Source organism: Lynx rufus, unplaced genomic scaffold (genome assembly GCF_022079265.1).
Source record: "Lynx rufus isolate CCGP_SWC_20201006 ecotype Redwood Valley unplaced genomic scaffold, mLynRuf1.p SCAF_12, whole genome shotgun sequence".
NCBI classification, from domain to species: domain Eukaryota; kingdom Metazoa; phylum Chordata; class Mammalia; order Carnivora; family Felidae; genus Lynx; species Lynx rufus.
In genome coordinates, this window is record NW_025814826.1 from 52743797 (window position 1) to 52763638 (window position 19842).

The window sequence follows — 19842 nt, forward strand, 5'->3', positions numbered from 1 at the left end:
CAGCACAATAATGTCCATGGGGGTCACGCATAGCCACTAAGGAAAGGGTGACATTACATTTCATACATTCTTTTAAGAAGAGAAGAAAGTATAATTCTAAAATTAAGAAGATTTACTTCAAAATGGTTCACACAAACTATCCGTGTGAAAGATAAACCTCCATCAGCTTCAGAATTCACCTCCTACAGAAAAGGATAAATGAAGCCTTACTATACAGAAGGCTTGGATATCTCTGCTGTCAAGACCCATCAGTGTGATCTATGCTGATCTCTCTAGTGCTATTTTTGACATCCTATTAAAGGTCAAATTGTCTCAATATGGGATCATTCTTCTCTCATAATCTGTAGTGGATCTCCAGTATGGACTTCAGTGAGGCAGTAAATAGTTCCATTTCACTGTGTCAGTGACACTGCTACAACCATGTAAAAAAAAAAAAAAATCTGCACTTATTAAACCTATTTTCTTTAGTGACAGATTAACCAGGGCCCTCCCTCAGAGATTAGGAAGAAAATCAAATTTCAAAATCAAAACCACATTCCAAATTTCTTAAAAGATATTTTTTGTTCAATTCCTTTGTAAAAACATTGGTCACCATTTAACATACAGTGGCAACAAAATGCACCCAATTTACATGCATCAACAAGTCAATAAATCGTAATACACAGACAACATGATTTTCAAACAAACGGTACTAAAGTAGCTCATGTTCCATTTAAGTATAGGTATGGTGCTTCCAACAAAGAAGTAGCTAATATGAGAAATAAGATTCCAGTTTCAATCTCAAATAAGGTTATTTGTGACAAGTACCATGAAACAATGATTTTATGACGTCATTATCTTAAAGGGAACCATTTTTCAGAAGTCACGTTGTGCAAAGCACCAATACTCAGGTAGAATAAGATCTTGAAAAGATGTGAACTTAAGTTAAGGACAAAGGGCTCCATTTTTTGAAAACTAATTATCTGAATGATTCGAATGTTTATTATGTCCATAAATTAAAAGATCTTTCAACATGAAGGCTATATATACTACGTTTTGACACCTTAAATAATTCTGCAGACATTCAGCTAAGCTGAAAGCTTCTGTAGGACTACTTCCAAGAGCAAAGAGTGGAAACCAATAATTAAAAGCCCCTTCTATACTCACAGGCAAGGTTTCTGGATATGGGATTTAATTAATAAGAAGAAAATTTAAGCACCACAATAAAATACTTTTTAGAAAACAGAAAGGACTGGCAATATACAAGTTAGGAACAAAAGCACTTAAACGTTTACCCCCCGCCCCCCCCAAAAAAAAACTGTTTAAATAAGCACTTGAATCCTATCAGCTGAAGTAATAAAGAAATTCTTTTTGGTGTGTGTGTAGTACTAGGTGGAAGGTAAAACCACAATTCTGTTTAAGGAGTCAACTTCTGTAATTCTAATGTGATCAAATGAGACTATGGTATTATTTGTACATAATAAGAATGTTATATATTTTTACATTATATGATTTATTTTCTTCTTTTCCCTCAAAACCTATGATTGAAGGATACCTTTAAATTATTTTGAAATTCACAGAGCATAATTTTGAAATTCACAGAGCATAATTTATGACAAACTGCTTCGTGGGAAAAAGCAGCCCCTCTGAAAATAAGAGGTCAAAGTAATCATGTGCAAATAAAACTTCAAAATAAGGTAGCTGTAAATACAGCCATCTTAGAAGTTTCCCTTCGTTTGTATCTATTTAGCAATATAAATAATTTCAGTGGCCCAAACAGTAATTTTAACTTCAGTTTTTCTCCTCCATGATGTGTTTACTCTTAACAAGTAAGAGTAATTTTTTAGCATATGGTGTTACAGACCATATGCTAACAAACTTAAAGGTTCATAAAATTAAAATTTATGATTCATATATAGTTATACTATGTATGTCAGATATAGAAGGCTGAACATAAGTAGTTTCAACCTAGAATATTATTTGAACACCACAAAAGAAGAAAAAAGACAAAAAACAAAGATTTCTCCTCGCGTAACTTTTGACTACTAGACTATTCATAGCAAAAAAAGGCAAAATATAAAATATGTAGTTTTTAGCTCAAAGTGAGTTATCCCAAAATAGAATTCACTAAATGAGACAAGACATCAGGATTATGAGTATGGGGTACTCAGATTCATTCAAATCAGATGAGGAGACACTTTGGGGGAAAAGAAATCCATCCCAAACAATATAATTTGTATCTCATTAACCCTCTAAACACCACAACTTTACCGCTTATACCATAAGCCTTCTCGACAGTTCCCATTTTCTTCTTCTCTAAAAAGATGTTCTAGCCTCTTAGTTTCCAAGTGTCATGTCGAACCCCTTATTTTACCCTACTTCCATACTCCTCATTTATAAAAGACCTTAAAATAATCATTTTCTTCCCCTAAGGAGTTAGAAACCACCAGGTAATAATTCAAAATTGAGAAATTAAAGGTTAAAAAATCAACCGAAAATACACTTATTAACATTTGTGGTTTTATGTAGTAGGGACACCACATAATTACTCATTCTGATTAACCTCTTGAGACAGTGAGGTCAGAAAACTGAAATGAGTAACAGATACTTAAAATGCTTGAAGTGTGGTCTATCTTGAGTAGAATGAGTTAAAAAGGTGACTGAAATTATATGATTCTAAGTGTTTACTGTAAAACAGTACAAAATTGATGTTGCCAAATAGAGTAAAAAGAAAAGCCTTTAACTTATATTAAATATCGTCCATAATTTGGAAAAAAGTCTCAAGGCTGAATTGTAACTAGAGAACAACGGCCACAACAGAAGACCCTTTCATGCATGCACACACGTGAAATAACAAATAGGCAAACCCCAACTGAGTACAGTACACCAACGACTGATACTTAAATGATATTTTGATATGTAAAGAAAAAGGTAAAATGTTGACTGCTACTGATGAAAAAGCATTTCAACAATTTACACAAAATGATACTAAACATTTTTTTAAAAAGATGTCCTAAGAAAACCAAGCCACAATAAGTTAGTGTTTTCCATAATACATGCTGAATTATTTGATCCCGTATCTATACACTGTTATTGTCTTAATTCCTAAATGTTGTGACAGCATATTTAGTAATTGAGGTACATTAGTTTACATCTTTTTATAGATATTCTAAGAGAGTTAATTTTTCTTTTCCAGTTTTTCATCTTCTTCACCTCCTCCAAAGAAAAGCAAAGGAAACATTCCTAGAATGCAGCCAATAGTCACCCCAACAGCTTTGCCCTAAGGAAACAAAAGAAAACATTTTTTGAAAGTTATTTTATCCCTAAAAGAAGAATCCTTGCCTAAGTATCTATGATAAACAATTACTATGTATTATAAAATTCAACTGTAATTGCATTTCTTTTGACCACAATAACTTAAATATAAAAATAAGCAACATATGGGGCACCTGGGTGATTCTGTCAGTTGAGCGTCTGACTTGATTTCAGCTCAGGTCATGCATGATCTTGAGGTTCATAAGATCAAGCCCCACATTGGGCTCTGCGCTGACAGCTGGAGCCTGCTGGGGAATTCTCTCTTCCCCCCTCTCTCTCTGCCTGTCCCTCGCTTATGCTTTCTCTCAAAATAAATAAACATTTTTTAAAAAGTAAGCCACATATGACAAAGGAGGTAAGAATACACAATGGGGAAAAGACGGTCTCATAAATGGTGCTGGGAAAGCTGGTCAGCTACATGCAAAAGAAAGAAACTGGATCAATTTCTTACACCATACACAAAAATAAACTCAAAATGGATTAAAGACCTAAGTGTAAGACCTGAAACCATAAAAATCCTAAAAGAAAACACAGGCAGAAATCTCTTGGACATCAGTCTCAGCAACATTTTTCTGGATCTGTCTCCTCAGACAAGAAAAAACAAACAGAAAAATATACAATTAGAAACTACTTCAAACTAAGAAGATTTTGCACAGCAAAAGAAACCATCAACAAATGGGAAAACAATCTACTGAATGGGAGAAAATATCTACAAATGATATAACCAATAAGGGGTTAATATTCAAAATATATAAAGAACTACAACCTAACACCAAAAAACCCAAAATGATTTAAAAATGGGCAAAGGACCCGGAATAGACAATTCTCCAAAGAAGACATACAGATGGCTGACACGTGAAAAGCTGCTCAATACTACTAATCATCAGGGAAACGTAAATCAAAACCACAATGAGATATCATCTCACAACTGTCAGAATGGCTGAAATCAAAACCACCAGAAACAAGCATTGATAAAGATGTGGAGAAAAAGGAACCCTCCTGCACTTCTGTAGGAATGCAAACTAGTGCAGCCACTCTGGAAAAAAGTATGGAGGTTCCTCGAAAAATTAAAAACAGAACTATCATATGATCCAGTTATCACACTACTAGGTATTTACCCAAAGAATGCAAAAACACTAATTTGAAAGAATATATGCACCCCTATGTTTAATGCAACATTATTTATAATAGCGGAACTATGGAAGCAGCCCAAGTGTCCACTGATAGATGAATGGATAAAGAAGATGTAGTATGTATATATGTATGTGTGTGTGTGTGTGTGTGTGTGTGTGTGTATCATTCAGCCATAAAAAGGATGAAATCTTGCTATTTGCAACAACATGGATGGAGCTAGAGAGTATAATGCTAAGCAAAATGTCAGAGAAAGACAAATACCATATGATTTCACTCATATGTGGAATATAAGAAACAAAACAAACAAAGGGGGAAAAAAGAGACAAACCTTAAAATAGACTCTTAACTCTAGAGAACAAACAGATGGTTACCAGAGGGGAGGTGGGTGGGGGATGGGTGAAATAGGTGAAGGGGATTAAGAGTACACGCATCGCATCGTGATGATGAGCACGGAGTAATGTATAGAATTGTTGCATCACTACATTGTACACCTGAAACTAATATGGCACTGTATGTTAATTACACTGAAAATTAAAAAACAAAACAAAACAATAAGTAACAAATATTGGTGAGGATGTGGAGACAAGGAACCCTTGTGCTCTGTCAGTGGGAATGTAAATTGGTGCAGCCACTATGGAAAACACAATGAAACTTCCTCAGAAAATTAAAAATAAAAATACCATGTGATCCACAATTCCACTGCTGGGTATTTATCCAAAGAAAATAAAAACATGAATTTGAAAACATATACCCACCTCTATGTTTAGTGCAGCATTATTTACAATGGCCAAGATACGGAAGTAACCTGAGTGTCCACTGATAGATGAATGGATAAAGAAGATGTAGCGTGTGTGTGTGTGTGTGTGTGTGTGTGTGTGTGTGAATGCATACACAAACATACCTACATGCATGTGGATACATATGTATACATACACGTATATGTGTACATGTATATGCATTTGTATACTAGCATATGTGTATGTACACATGTGCACAAATATACACAATGTAGTGTTACTCATAAAAAAGAGTGAAATCTTGCCATTCGTGACAATGCAGATGGATCTAGAGGGTATTATGCTAAATGAAATAAGTCAGACAGAAAAAGACTAGTAACCTACAATTTCACTTACACATGGAATCTAAAAAGCAAAACAAAACAAAAAACAGAAATAGACTCATAAATACAGAACACAAAGTGGTGGTTGCCAGAGAGAAGGAGGTGGGGGGACAGGTGAAATAGGTAAAGGGCAACAAGAGGTACAGTTTCTAATGATAAAATAAATGATAAATGATAAAATAAATAAGTCATGAGGAAGCAAAGCACAGCACATAGTAAAAATATACAGCACATAGTAAAAACTATTATAGTAACTTTGTATAGTGACAAATGGTAACTATACTTCTTGTTTTGTAATATACATAATTGTTGAATCACTATGTTGTACACCTGAAATTAATATAATATGTCGACTACACTTCAATTAAAAAATAATAAGCTACAAAAAGGTTCTAGAACAAGTAATATTTGAAGTTCAATGCAACTAGGAAGTTTTTTTAAATGGCCACAAAATATCACCAAAGAAATATTCAAGTATAAAAACACTTTTTAGAAATCATACATATATTTTCATGTCTGAAGATAGGAAGAAAATAGGGAAAAAAAAAAAAACCTCACCAAATACTCTCAATAGATTTGAATGTGCTCCTTTTTGTATATATTCCTTTTCCATATTTATCCCCATGTATACCTAATTATATGTAGGTCTAACCATTATAGAAACATACCTTTGTGTTCTGCCCCACCCCTCCCCTAACAGCCACACATGTTATATGAGCTCTTTTCCAAACTGTTTCATAATCTTAATATAAAAACTTTTAAATTCCCCTAAACTGATAGCCCACAATCTGCTTAAAGCTCTCCTTACACCATTAAAAATCACTGCTATTTTTTCACCATTATAAGTGATATTACAATAAACATTTCTGTCTATAGTTCTTCCCTAATGGCTTATTTAAAATCAAACAGCATGAATACTTGTGCATATTCATAGGGTAATGAATGCCATGCTGTCTATTCCGGGCAAAATTGACTGCAAATTCATATATACCAGTTGAAATACAGTTGACACTTGAAAGACACTGGTTTGAACTGTATGGGTCTATTTATATGGGGGTTTTTACAACACAGTACTGTAAATGCAGTTTCTCTTCCTCATGATTTTCTTAGCAACATTTTTTTCTCAGCTTACATTATTGTAAGGATACAGTATATAATACACAAAATGTGTGTTAATTGACCATATATGTTACTGGGAAGGCCTCCAGTTAATAGTAAACTATTAGTAGTTACGTTTTTGGAAGTTGAAAGTTATGCGTGGATTTTCAACTGCACAGGGAGTTGGGACCCCTAACCCCTGTGGTGTTCAAGGATCAACTGTGTATGTATATACACACATCAATTTTTCTACAACCATACCCACATTATGAACATCTAAAATTTTTATTTTTGTAAATAATTTTTAAAATTTGCATTTCTACAATGACCATCAAGGTTAAATATTTTTCAATTAAGTTTCATTTCTTCATACAAACATTTATTGAGAATCTACTCTGTGCCAAATTCTGTGCTAGATACCAATGAGACAAAGACTAATTAGATGCAGTCTATCTCTCTCTTCTAGGAACTTCCAGTTAGTTATACACGGAAAAGCAAAGAAATAAATTAAGTTCTATCAAACATTACAGGTATATGATAGCTACCTAATCCAAAGTCTTGATTAAAATAAAACACATTTTGCCTATACAATGTCAATTTATCTATCAGACCCTACAGTTTTTCTAATAAATTTCAAGAGTAGCCACTAATGTTTTGATAACAGCTTGCATAAAAATTTTCAAGTCTATTATTTTTGGGTTTTGTTGGTGGGGGTAGTGATAGTGGTGGTGGTATGTCCATGCTTTGTATTACTAGATTTATCACTTTCATACCACCCCACTTAGAAAAGTATCGGTTCTACAGAGTTTTAATAAGCAGAAATTTTCTTCGTTCCTGATGCTGAAAAAGTTAAGCCTAGACCCTTATTTTGACCTTCAAGTTTGTATTCATTTATATTTATTTATATACGCATTGAATATTTTATTTTAGATTCCTGACTTCCCCATATACATGAAGTGACCACGGCAACAGGCTCCATGTCCACTTTCCACCCATTTGCTAGAATGCCTGTTGCAATATATTGTCTGTGGAACTCAAGCCTTTCCTCCCCACTCACTTTAGGATTGCCAGTTAATGAGTTCCAGCCCAATCATCTCAATGGCGTGTAAAGTCAACAGGGCAGAGAGGGAGGAAAGAAGTGAGATATCCTTTTCTGGCTCCATGATTCAGGCAACATTTTTCCACTGAAAAATCAGTTAATGAGGCACCTGGGTGGCTCACTCGGTTGAGTCAGCTCAACCGTCAGCTCAGGTCATGATGTCAGCTCAGGTCATGATCTTGCAGTTTGTGAGTTTGAGCCCCATGTCAGGCCCTGTGCTGACAGCTCAGAGCCTGGAGTCTGCTTCGGATTCTGTGTCTCCCTCTTTCTCTGCCCCTCCTCTACTCGTGCTCTGTCTTTCTCTCTCAAATATAAATAAACATGAAAAGAAAAGAAAAGTTATCAGGGCTTATGATAGTCTAGGCCCTATAATTAACTACACTGGAACTAACCCAAGAACTTGAGTACATCTGTAATATGGTTCTGCAAGAAAATATTTTCTGAGTTTCAAACAGCCAAATCATAAATGAGGTTTTAAAACACAACCTGTATCAACAGGAACCTGCATGTGTATTTGCATATATTGTATTACGGGTAAATTTCAGAGTTAGCTTATGTCATGAATAAATTACTGACCACTAACTTAAATTACTTCAGGCTGTTTGTTAACCAAATGTTATGTTACAGAGTAGATTTGACCCTAACAGAAAATAAGCAGAGTCAACAACTAAGGGACAGAATCACCTCATATACTGGTGGAAGATTTAGCAAAATATACAAACACACAAAATGCATTTATAAATGCTAGTTTAATAACTAAGGTGCTTTTATAATAGAAGAGGGGAATGGACCTGCTTGTAATACAGAAAGAAAACAGAATTACCAATTATGTGAGAAGAAATCCCAGGAAAATATCTTCTTTTGATCCCAACTGTACTGCTAAAATGTTAAGCCAAGCTGCTAGAATGTTAGAATATCCTGATTCCTCAATAACGCTGGCCGACATTAGCCAGCTAGTCTCACTTCCATTTATTTACGAATTGCAGGATATAGACACACACATGATTTTTTTACAGAAATAGGTCTAAGGAGGAGGTTGAGATATGCATTTCTAACAAGTTTCCAGGTAATGTTGATCCTGTTGGCCCTGGCATCACACCTGGGGGGAACCAGTGCCCTGTCTAATCTCACTTTCCCCCATGGTTTTAACTATCACCTTTTCAGTGTGGCCTACAGTAACCCTCCTATCTAATCCTGCAATCTGTCTCCATCTCAGCACTCCCAACCTCTTAATCCTGCTCTGCTTTTTTTCTTTAATTCCTGTAACATTTGCAAACTTCTAACACATTAAACATTTTATTTGTCAGATTGTTTTAATTGTCTTCTTTCCACTGCTAGAATGTAAGATCTACCAGAAAAAAAGATCTTGTTTTGTTAACCAATATATTCAAAACTCCTACATATGTACTGGACATATAGTAGGTAAACAATAAATATTTGTTGAATAAATGACTGATAATACTCATCATCTCTAATTCAGATCTCTCCAACTCTTCACTTTTAATCTAAATGCCTACTCAGTATTACCACTTCAATGTCCTGTTAGTCTCAAATTCAACTTATTGAAAACAGAACTCAATACCTTCCCTTACTAACTTGTTCTTCCTCCTTTTCTTCTTGACTTAATTAGTAGCATTGTGATCCATCCAGTTTCCTTCCTATTTAAAATTCTTCACTAGTACTCCATCAGCTAGGTATGAGATTCAAGCTCCTTAGCATAGCTTATACAATGTCTTTCCTGTCTGATCCATTTTACTTCTCCAATACTGTTTTTCTCCTGCTGCTTCTATCCTCAACTACTACATATTATAGTCCAGCAATGCCTAATTTCTTACTTTCTCTGAACATACCCTGTTTTTATCATGCCTTTCTACTTGCTAGTCAATGTATTTGGAATTCTCTAATGTCTCATCAATAATTCAAAAATCAGCTTAGATCCAATAATTGCCAAGAAATATTCCCACCAAAAGAAATTCCTCCCCACAAAATATTCTTACTTAATGCTATTTCTAGTGCATAATTCTATAATTGCATATGTCACACCAAATTATAGTTTGTTTACATGTTACACCTAAACAATTCGTAAAAATAACTAGTTTATATTCATTTTATATCCTTCAGTTTCTAGCACATGACAGATATTCCTTAACATTACCTGAATCATATAAAGAATACTTCAAAAGTCAGTTACACTATAAAAAATAGTCAATACAAAATTACCGTTCTCTGAAAACTGCTAAGGCTTACACAATTTGTGTTAAAAACTCCACTCAAAACAAGCAAACAAACAAAAAAACAAAAAAACTCCCCTCAAATAAATTTGGTCTCAAATTTCTCAGAGGACTGAACTATCCAGTGTCTTGGTCTGGCTACCTGAATTCATGATCATAAACCATATAAAGTACTTACAAAATGTGTACTAACACGTGTTTGCCACATGTCCACTTGTTTTGGTGTAAGATCAGGAATTGACAAGCCTAATCTGGAAGCCAAAGCTTCAACGTAGCCTGCAAGTCTTTAAAAAAACAGAAGGACAGAATATGAGTTTTTAAAGAGACACACAAATGTCCTCAAGATAATGAACTAGTTACTACAAAAGGAAACAAGATAATCTCACACCTGTAACTGGCACTCCAGAAACGGTGTAAATGTTTTTTACAACTTCCATTTTTATTGTGCATAAATATATCCAACTTAAAAATATTTAGTATTAATATATTCGATACACAGGTAAACACGTTGCCTTGGAGCAATTATTCTCCACAATTACTTTAAAAAGACCAATTCAAAGTATATAAAAAATTTTTGCAGCAATTAACAGTTAGGCGCTTATTCCAAATTCAAAGCAAAGCACTTTAACATACGATATAAATTAATAACTGTCACCAGAAAGCAAAAATTTCCAAAATTTATCAGATTGATATACTAAGATTGATATACTTGAATTTTCAAGGCCATCTCAAGTATTTATCAGATACAAACTTACTTTATGAACTGTAATAAAAAAAGAATTGCCAACTCATCTATGCATACATCAATTATAAGATGGATCCCAACAGCAGATATATTAAGTTCTAAAAAAAAACTTAATCTGTATATCTAAGAATCAATAAAATGTAGTATCTGTTATTTGATGATATTTTTTAAAGGCAGAGGAGAAATAGTTCTTAAATATAAAGACTCCCAACAAAATCTTTATCTCTGATCAAAAAGAACTGTTTCATGATGCAATCTAAAATTAAACGGCTTTAAATTCTATTAGATCATTTGGTTGTATTAACTATAAAAAGCTATCACAGTAGCTATAATATTACCATTTTTAACGTTAATGTTGGAAATGGAGAAACGGAACGTGTAAGGGGTGATATCATTATAAATTAATGTCACAAATCCCAGGAATATAAAATTTCTGCCTTGGCCCAGAAGCAAAGAAACTTTGTGTTTAGCAGTAGCTTTGGCCCTAAACTCCAGTACAGAACTCTAATAGACAGGGTCAGATCACTTATGAAGCTGCCTTTTCCGAGATTATAGGGCTAAGTAGACTACCACTAGACCCAAATCCAAATCTCAAAACTGACCACTCTAATACATGAAGAAAGGAAGAAATAGAGCCAAAGACTGGGCAAAAGAGAGTATCTTTATCACAGTAGTTAATGTCACCTTAGTCTAATTTATAATTTCCAGGCTTCCTCAAGCTCAAGAGGAAGCCCAGGCCACGTGTTGCTCAGAAGAGAGAATGTAAAGAGAGAAAGAGGAAAAGCTGGCCTTTTCTAAGTAGACATCCTCACTTTGTTTCATCATTCCTGCCACATGAAATAAAGGGAGCAAAAACTGGCCAAACCCTGTAATGCTCTGGCCATTCCCACATATGCTTCAGCCATCATGTCTTTTGAAAGTTTCTCTCTCCGGAAAACATGCCCAGTCAGTATCCTCACATTTGAGCCGTATCTTTTATCTTTGGGCTTAGTGGGAGAAGGGTGGGGTGAAATAATGATGGGGATTCTTGCTATTAATCCTGCCTCACCTTGGAAATGTCTATAAAAGACATATAAATACCTCAGTAAATGAAAATTAAACTCTGCTTACATTGTGGTCATCTTAGAAAACTTTTTTGCATGTATCAATCTCTTGAAAGGATTTTAAACACAAATTCCAGGTCCCTAATTCTGAAATGCAACCCAGGCATTCATATTTAATGTACACCAAAGATTTAGCACCACTCATTTAGAAAAAATAAATTTAAAACGTTAGTTTGAAAACACACCCAATAAATATCCCATTTCTTAATTCTTCTCAATTAAAGAATGGAGAAGAGAAAGAGAGCAAGGTCAGTACACACATGCACAAACGAATGAATAAATGGACCTACCCGAGTCCAGCTAAATCTGACACAAGATTTCCCAAAGCAGCAGCTAAAAAATTGAGAAGTGGGTAAGTGAATTGTTATCTGGAAATCAGAAAAATCCTTATAATACATCACTGTCTCATCAATAAAGCACTGATCTGGAAGAGTTATCACAGCTTCTGAAACCACAACAACTATATCCAAAGTAACTCACTGGATAGCTCTGAGTCAAGATTTCAAAATAGAACACAAGTCTTTCGAGATTACAGTGCTGTACTTCCATCAAGTAGTGGGTTTTTTTCTGTTGTGGCAGCCAGTTTCCATTCTGGTGTCAATACCCATACAATATTTTGTAGTTTTATCTTTCATTATATTTAAGGAAATTTGGATATTTGGAAGTTAGAGCAAAAGTTTTATGCATAGGTCTGAAATTCAAGAAAATCATATAGGGAAGAAATGTCTCTTTTATTAACTCATCTACTTCATACTTTTCTACATAATAAACACACCACTGAACCATTCCCAAATTTCACCATCATAAAAAATAGAGTAGTAACTGGGGGAAAGAAGGTAATAGAACCAAATTAGATTTTTAAACTTGTACTTCCTTCTTTGATTTTTCTACCCTTAAAAATAAATAACAGTAGAAATAAGGGTAAAAAGGTTTTAGGATAACACTGAATTAAGAGAAAAACTTATTGGGGCACCTGGGTGGCTCAACTGGTTAGGTGGGAGACATGATTTCAGCTCAGGTCATGATCTCAGAGTTCGTGAGATCGAGACCCACATCAGGCTCTGTGTTCACAGCTTGGAGCCTGCTTTCGATCCTCTACCTCCTTCTCTGCCCCTCCCCACTCGTGCTCACTCGCTCTTTCAAAAATTAAAAAAAAACATTTTTCAAAAAATTTTTAAAAAAGAGAAAAACTTATTTTAACGTAGTCAGTACAGCACTATTACCCATTAGCTAAAATAAAGTACCTAAAATTTCTCAGGAGAAGTGCAACATATACAAAATTAAGAATCAGAAGAATAGGATTAAGGAGATAAACTAATAGACATCTCAATGAGTAAACTTATTCAGATTAAGTATCTTCTTCTAAACCTAACCTACTGAAATGTTTTATAAGTATACAGACAATGGAATAATAACATTAATATTATTAAATACCTGCCATAGTTGAAATTCCCAAAATAATTCCAATAGACATCTCAATATGGGTGCCCTGAAAAATGATTACGAAGAAATTAATCTTAAACATTAATGAAGTGGCTACAAAAAATAGCAAAGTAGTAATAAAAAGTTAAAATAGTTAAACATGTTATTGCAACAAAATTATATACATAAAATATGCAAAAATATTCACATATAATATAGTAATGCACTTAACTATTAAATATATGCATTCACACAAAAATAACATCGATATCATTTTATTCATTAAAATTAGGCTTTCATAGAAATAAAAAATAGTAACAAATACAATTATAATATAAAGAGCAATATAATCCATAATTAAAGATCTAGAATTTATATTTTCCAACCACAAAGAAAGATGCTTTAAACCTCTTGGAATACAGGGGCATCTGGGTGGCACAGTTGGTTTAACATCCAACTCTTGATTTCAGCTCAGGTCATGATCTCACGGTTTTTGAGTTCAAGTCCCACATTGAGCTCTGCGCTGACAGCATGAAGCCTGCTTGGAATTCTCTCTCTCACTCTCTCTCTGCCCCTCCCCCATGTGTGTGCGCGTGCGCACGCTCTCTCTCTCTCTCAAAATATAAATAAACAAACAAACCTACCTCTTGGAACACAAAGAAGACCAACTCACCTAATTTTAAATTCTGAATGATACATCTATATAGATATCATTGTTATTTAGTCTATCAAAAACAGAGTTAAAAAACTAGTTTCTAGGCAACCAAGAGATCACAGACTTCAAAAATTACCTTTATAACCACTTTGTTCTTTAACCATTCAGTAGTGAGACTATATATGGTTCATTTATAAGCAACAACAGCTTCTTGTACAATAGATAGAGCCGCAGCGAAACAAAAGGCTCTAGCGCTACTGCATTTGCACTGAATTTATTGAGAGTTTCAGACGTGGAACGTCCATCCCATTCTGAAGACAAGAAGGACTCATATTTTTACTTCCATTTTAAACAGAAGAAACTGAAATGAAAAAGATTAAACTATTCTAATGGGTTATTACATAGAATAAAGAAGAAATCCTATGGTCTATTGTGCTAATATTGTGCTAATTCCATTCTAATACTTGGGCAATGCTGCCATAAGTAGACTTAGGTTTCCTCCTGAATACTGATGCTTGAAAATTTCTAAATAATTTTTTTAATGTTTATTTATATTTGAGAGAGAGAGAGAGAGAGAGAGAGAGAGAGAGAGAGACCACAGCAGTGGAGGGGGAGAGGGAGAGGGAGACACAGAATCCGAAGTAGGCTCCAGGCTCCAAGCTGTGGCACAGAGTCCCGACTCGGGGCTCAAACTCATGAGCTGAACTCAAAACAGAAGGGGTGAAAGAAAGAACTTACTGCAACAATCATAATTGCATTATCCAAAAAGCCAAACCCTATGAAAGGTATCGCATTGTGGATGAATACTGAAAAACACCAAAAAGAGAAAATATATGTTAAGATTTCTATAACCTAAAATGATAAAAACAGACCATATGACTAAAGTCTCCTAAATAGATCTGATAACCTTTGAAATTTGCTTTTCATTCCCCACAGCCAAAAGATTCTGCTCCTGCAGTAAGTTCAACTACTTCGTAGAAGCTATACTAGGGAAAAACACCAAAATTAAAAACGCTGTTACATGTAAAAATAATTGTGTTAGACTTCTGGGTTGTTTTCTTACTAGCTACAAAGTACATACAGTTAATGGCGGAACAAATAAGTAAATATATATTACGAGTACCATGTTTTACCTGTTTAATTGCTATTAATATCAATCTACTTCTTATACTGTAAAGACTGATATCATAAAATTAAGCTCCATATTAGAAATAATAAAAAATACGCTGAATCAAATTTCATGGAAACTATATGGTCGCTTTTACTCACTAAACAGTTTTTTGGACAAATATGATAAAAATGTTACTACCTCATCTATATTAGCCATCTATATCCAGTCTTTTCCCCCCTCACATCATCAGTATCCCTGAAAGCTTTCACAAACTATAAACAAACTATTTGATTTAAATCAAAATGTAATTTGATCTCTTCCTAACAAAAGCATACCTTACCTTATCTATCTAACATAAAATCTGAAAGACCTGACATAATAGAAGTGTAACTAGGAAGAACTAATACCTATATATTTTTTATACATTCAGCCTCATTTTTTTTTCATATTTGCATCTTCAGCATGTTGCAGAATGCCTAGTGCATAGCAGATACTCAATGAACATTAGTTAATTAAGTTGAGGACCACTAACCTGGAAAGGAAGAGAATTCCATATTAAGAGAATTGAAGGCAAACTGTGAAATAGATTAAAAGCTGGAATAGTTAAAAGATTTTATTCTAATTCATCTATAAAATTGCCAAGATATAGTCAACATCAATTCAACTAAGGACTTTTTTAGATAAACATCAAAACTGTGAATTTTATACCATATCCAAAAAATAGTCCCTTAAAACAATTGGTGGTATGTGTTCGGTGACTTTAGAGTGTTTTTCTTCTTTTAATGTAGTTAAGTCCACAGAAAGTATAATTAAAATATAATTCAGAAGTTATGAAAGTTTGATATTGCTACAGTCAGTTCTGCACCAACCCAGGGAAGGCTAATAAGCAGTGAACAGAACAAAACAAAAAATGCCTCTACCCAAAACAACTATCGAATACTAACATCACAAGAAAAGGGTATATATACATCCCAGATCATTTCAGATTTCTTTTTGCTATCAGGTAAGAAAGTTCAAGATAAAAAGCAGCATTTTTTAATTACAAGGAATATTATTTTAAAAGTTATTAAAGATGATAAAAATCAAATAGTGTATTAATGAAATGGGATTCTTCAATTAAAGAGTCTAACCTTAGCTCTTTGACTTTTTGCCTAAGTCTAGTTACTTAACTACTAGACATCCAAACTTCTGTAATAAGCAACTCCGAAATATAAAATATATCATGTTTTTATGCTTAGACCTAAATAAATGTGTCCGATATATTAAAATTTACTTTCAACACAAAGGAAAAAATACAATTTTCATGTTGTTAAGTAAACATGTACTGGCCACTCCACTGGGCATGAGATACAAAGATAAATAAGATTTGGTTACCAGCCTTCAAAAAGTTTGGGTATGGTAACACACCATACAAATGGCTCATTTCAATATGACAAAAAACTGATAGCAGTATTATACGGTGCTTGGATACAAACTGCATGAACCTAGGCTAGGAGAATCACAAAAAATTACCTGGGGGAAAAAAGTCTTAAAGAATTCTTAAATGTTTTGGTATTTGGGAAAAGTTACTTATTTCTAATATAAATTGTATTCTACCTCTGAGAGAAAAAAGAACTGGCTATTAATTTTTAAAAGTTATGTAAGTTTACTCTCCAGTATGTAATGATCTCCTATTAATTTGTGATTTCTTCAACTTCCTTTGGAAAATACTATTCTATAACAGCAAATCACATCTAATATTTAGCTTTCACTTACAATCTACTCAAATTTACTGCACCATTAAGACATTCTCTTCTTTCATTGTCTCTATAATAAGATCCCAAACTGTTTTACATTATGTCAGTGTTAGCCTTGACTATTTAATTCCTATCATAACAGTAAAGAAAGCACACCAGCACCACTTATAAGCTTCTTCTTCGTGGCAGTGTTAAACAAACTTAACTTTCTTCATCATTACAAACAGCACACCGTAAGTATTTTCTCCACCAGAGAACAGTTCTACCCAGCCCTGAGCTCAGACTTTCAAGTTCTGAAATTACCCAACTTAAATCCAAACTAAAGTAAACATATCCTTTTTACTGGGAATCAAGGAAACCTTACCATAAGCATAATTTTATTTCTACATGGTAACTACAGTTTAACAATGTTAGATACTGTTACAAATGTCGAAATTCCCTAACATCGTAATATGTCTTAAACCAAGTTTATAAACTTTTTGTTTCAGCATGATAAATAAGATAATCTACTCTCTCTGGAAAAATTAAATTTACTGACTCTTCTATACTATCAGTGAATGATACAGTTATTTCAAGTCTAAAAGACAGATGCGCAAATATTTAACAATTATAGAACCATTACCATATCTCAGCTGTCCTGGTGTGGGTGGTGGTGCTTCCAATTTTTCTAAAGGGGAAAAAAAGGGTTTAGGTCAAGAATTAGTTACCACAGCATGAGTTCTTTTTTATTACAGTGAAGAAAATACCAGCAGATTTACAAAGTGGGAGAATATCAAAGTTTATTCATACATTTTTGTAGGATAACAAACCAAAGTTATCCATACAGAAAATAATACTTGGTACGGATTACATCACAAGGCTAGAAAACAAAACTGAACTTTAGTTACAAGTCTACCATAGACCCTATGGCCTTGGGTAATCATTAGCTTTTCATTTTTCTTTTTTTTTTTTTAAATCTTTACATCTATATAATGGGCCTGATTAGTTACAGTAAAAACAAAACAAAACAAAACAAAACCCACCAAAAACACAAAAAACAAAAACCTTTGAAATATAGTTACCCTTCTTTAAGATGGCAATGATAGATGTCTTAAGAAATATATATACAAACAAACATTGATAGCAGAAAAAAGAATATTCAAATAGACCTAGATATCCTTAAAAAAACAGAAAATAATATTTTTAAAGCAATGTATTTCAACAATGACTTCACCGGATTGTGCTCTGTTCCTTAATCTCCCTTGATAATATAACGAAATATTTTCAGTTTTGGAACCTATACTATTGGATAATATAGAATATTCTACACAATAAAAAGTAGAGTGCTAGTCAAAATCACAAGTAACAATAAACTATTTATAATATATATCATAATAAACACACCAAATTTTCCCAAAGTAATATCTTTAACTGCCATCATTTAATCTAAAAATTAACAATTATTATAAAGAAGCAACATACCTCATCTCATAACAATAACCATCTCACCATTTGTGTAAGTACAAGAGTGAGCTCTGGTAAAATGGCAGAGAACTGTACTTTACCCTCCTCCTCCAGTCCAAAAAAATTAACACCCACACCATGGACCACACTGCTCTAAAGGTTTAGTACAACCAGACTGTCCAAGGAAACACATTACAAACTGGATATATATTTTCTAAAATTTTTATTTATACTCTGTGACAACATAAGAAGTGAAGAATTTAGCTTTAGAAAAAGTAAAAAGCAAATGTATCTCCATTGGTAAACTATGTAAAAAAGTATTGTCCATATTTGTGAATGGTATTTTACTAAAAGCGCATACAGTACCAAAATGGTTTTACAATAAGTATGCTAAAACCTTGAGTTTAATCAACGATCATATTATTCAGACAGTTCTAAGAATGCAAGTTTAAGTTTTCTTTTCCCCTTTTTAGAAGAGTTACGAAATGAAGATATACTAATCTTTGCAGAATTTCCCATCTGATTAAAGTATATTCGCCGTCTGTTGACTAACACCATTACCTCAAGATCTATTTTGAAAGCATGCAAATGGTTTTCCAAATTTTAACAAGGAACATAGGTTACTACATACTCCAGAGTTTTCTGCTGAAGTAAACATGCAAGAGTGGTTACATACCAGAACTATTTGCTAGATGCATTACTCTCATCATCACTACAGTTCTGACACTGTGAGGAGAAGTCCTTGTCAGTTGACTGGAACATCTTGAAATACCTAAAAATTCAACAAGCAGGACTTTCCCAATAGAATGAGAGTATACAGAGTCCTTGCTTTTACTTCTTCAAATTCCCTACATCTTCATATTGAGCAAAATATTTAAAATATTTTACAACTCCTAAGAAGAAAGGGTAAGAGGTAGGCAAATGTATAATGTGCAGCAAAGAGCAAACAATCAAATAATATAATCAATATTCTTCATCTCTCTTTCCTATTACACATACGGATTAAAAAACTAAAACTAATGAAAAAATAACTTTTTTAAAGACTGAGAAAGAGAAAGAAATATAAAGTAAAGGAGACAGAGCAGGAAGGAAAACCACTGGCACAGAGATTAAAGTAAAATCAAAGCAGAGACTTTGCCTCCTGCTTCACAAAGAACCTAATAAGCAGCAAGAGGAAACATGAAAGGAACATTTCCTAGAAAGTGGAAATTTTATTGGAAAGTATCTGTCAAGTGTTTTAAGCCATAAGTTGATCATTTTGAGGACTTTGACGCTGTTTATTACCTTATTATGTTAACTAAATCAAAACTATATATATATCAGAAGTGAAAAACATTAGAGGTTCAATGCACAACAGAACTCAATCTTGGAAGTAAGCCCACGCAATCTTATACAGGTTTAAACTGTACTGGCTGTGGGGCACCTGGGTGGCTCAGTCGGTTAAGCACCCACCTCTTCATCTCCACTCAGGTCATGATCTCACGGTTCCTGGGATCCAGCCCCACATTGGGTTCTGTGCTGACAGTGCGAAGCCTGCTTGGGATTCTCTCCCTCTCCTTCTCTCTCTACCCCTCTCCCACCCTCTGTCTCTTGAAACAAACTTAAAAAAAAAAAAAACCACCAAAAAACTGTAGTCGCTGCTAACATAACC

The 19842-nt window shown here is 33.8% G+C and overlaps 1 protein-coding gene across 1 annotated transcript in view; it reads right to left on the reverse strand.

Annotated features, from left to right (window-relative positions):
• Positions 1–478: 478 nt before the first annotated feature.
• TMEM65 (transmembrane protein 65) overlaps positions 479–19842 on the reverse strand; it is a 53000-nt gene continuing 33636 nt past the window's right edge. Inside the window, exons 2-7 of the mRNA XM_047074155.1 lie at positions 17371–17415; positions 14640–14707; positions 13259–13313; positions 12115–12157; positions 10155–10260; positions 479–3259 (exon numbers count right to left, since the gene is read on the reverse strand). Coding sequence (XP_046930111.1) covers positions 3158–3259; positions 10155–10260; positions 12115–12157; positions 13259–13313; positions 14640–14707; positions 17371–17415 — 419 coding nt within the window. The 3' untranslated portion in view covers positions 479–3157. The remainder of the gene's footprint in view (positions 3260–10154; positions 10261–12114; positions 12158–13258; positions 13314–14639; positions 14708–17370; positions 17416–19842) is intronic.